Source organism: Echinops telfairi, unplaced genomic scaffold (genome assembly GCF_000313985.2).
Source record: "Echinops telfairi isolate 266 unplaced genomic scaffold, ASM31398v2 ScPeMD7_9;HRSCAF=40, whole genome shotgun sequence".
Classification (NCBI taxonomy): Eukaryota; Metazoa; Chordata; class Mammalia; order Afrosoricida; family Tenrecidae; genus Echinops; species Echinops telfairi.
The window spans coordinates 57,061,896-57,063,152 of NW_022103906.1; the positions used below are offsets into that span (position 1 = coordinate 57,061,896).

Here is a 1,257-nt window from a genome sequence, read left to right on the forward strand (position 1 = left end):
TGACCCTGACGTTAGTATTGTAGCATCACTTTAACTTTGCTTCAGTGACCCTGAGAAAACATGACTGACTGAGCACACCCCGCCCTTGGTGTCATCTTCCGATTCGGGATCATTTGAGTCACACGGCAGAACGGCAATGCCATACGTGGTGGGGGTGGGGGGCGGTTAAAAAAGTTTCTGGAAAAAGTCCATTTGTGTTCATTTTCTCATGAACTTTTGAAAACCTTCCCATCATTAGAAAAAAAAGTATTTAAGAAGAAAGTAAAGTCAGGTTGCATTCACCTAATTAACAGGCTGGCCTGGTGGTTATAGGTAACTTGCACACTTACCTAGAAATATTGCAGAAATTCAGAAATGGCTTAATAGCAACACTGAATAATATGAACCTCCAGCTACATCATCATCATCATCTACAACAATGCATCGTGTTTTCATAATCTTAATGAATGCTATTTCCACTCAGTGGTTATGATCTCTTTGGGGGATACCCATTTTACTGTTCACCTACAAAATAAAATTTTTCCATGGTAAAAATCCTCATGGGACTCTTTTTCTCTCTTTATAGGCCTCCTTGTATCAGACCTCCGTGGATAGAAGCCTGGAGAGGCCTACAAGGTAAGACTTTAATTACATTATGCAATCAGAGTTTTCTACAGAGTGTTTTATTTTTCAGTAGTAATGCTCTTCAATGGAATAATACTGAAGGCTATGTATCACTCATTTCCATTTTAAGCACTCATACACCATCAGGCTGAAACATAAACTTAATTATGTTCCATTGTCATTTTATATAATCCTACCCAAGAAGCTATAAAAATCAAATGGAGTGGCTCTGACTTCCTTTGCAGATGGGGCAATATTCTTCCCGGCTGCCTCTTCTCTATAAACAGGCTTCTCTTCTTTAGAAAGGGACTACGCATATCGAATAAGTTAGAGAGTAATTATGATACTATCTGAAGGTTCTTCGTAAATTACAAAGTGTCTTACACTGTAAGACTTGACAAAATAATAATAACATAATTATCAAGGGTTCAAGAGGGGGGGAACGGGTAGGGAGGCGAAAAAATACCAAGGGCCCAAGCAGAAAGCAAATGTTTTGAGAATGTTGATGGCAACGAATGTACAATTGTGCTTGACACAATGTATGGCTGGATGGATGGATGGCTGGATGGATTGTGATAAGAGTTATACAAGCTGGGGTCTTAAAGGCTTGAAGGTAATCAAGCGGCCATCAAGCTCAGAAGCAACAAAGCCCAC

The 1,257-nt window shown here is 39.5% G+C and overlaps 1 protein-coding gene across 9 annotated transcripts in view; it reads left to right on the forward strand.

Moving 5' to 3' along the window:
• The window catches only part of SORBS2 (sorbin and SH3 domain containing 2), a 96,523-nt gene that overhangs the window by 51,800 nt on the left and 43,466 nt on the right, over positions 1-1,257 (forward strand). For all 9 annotated transcript variants that reach the window (XM_045286769.1, XM_045286770.1, XM_045286771.1 and 6 more), the window contains one exon: positions 566-615. In XM_045286769.1, the coding sequence (XP_045142704.1) occupies positions 566-615 (50 nt within the window). The remainder of the gene's footprint in view (positions 1-565; positions 616-1,257) is intronic.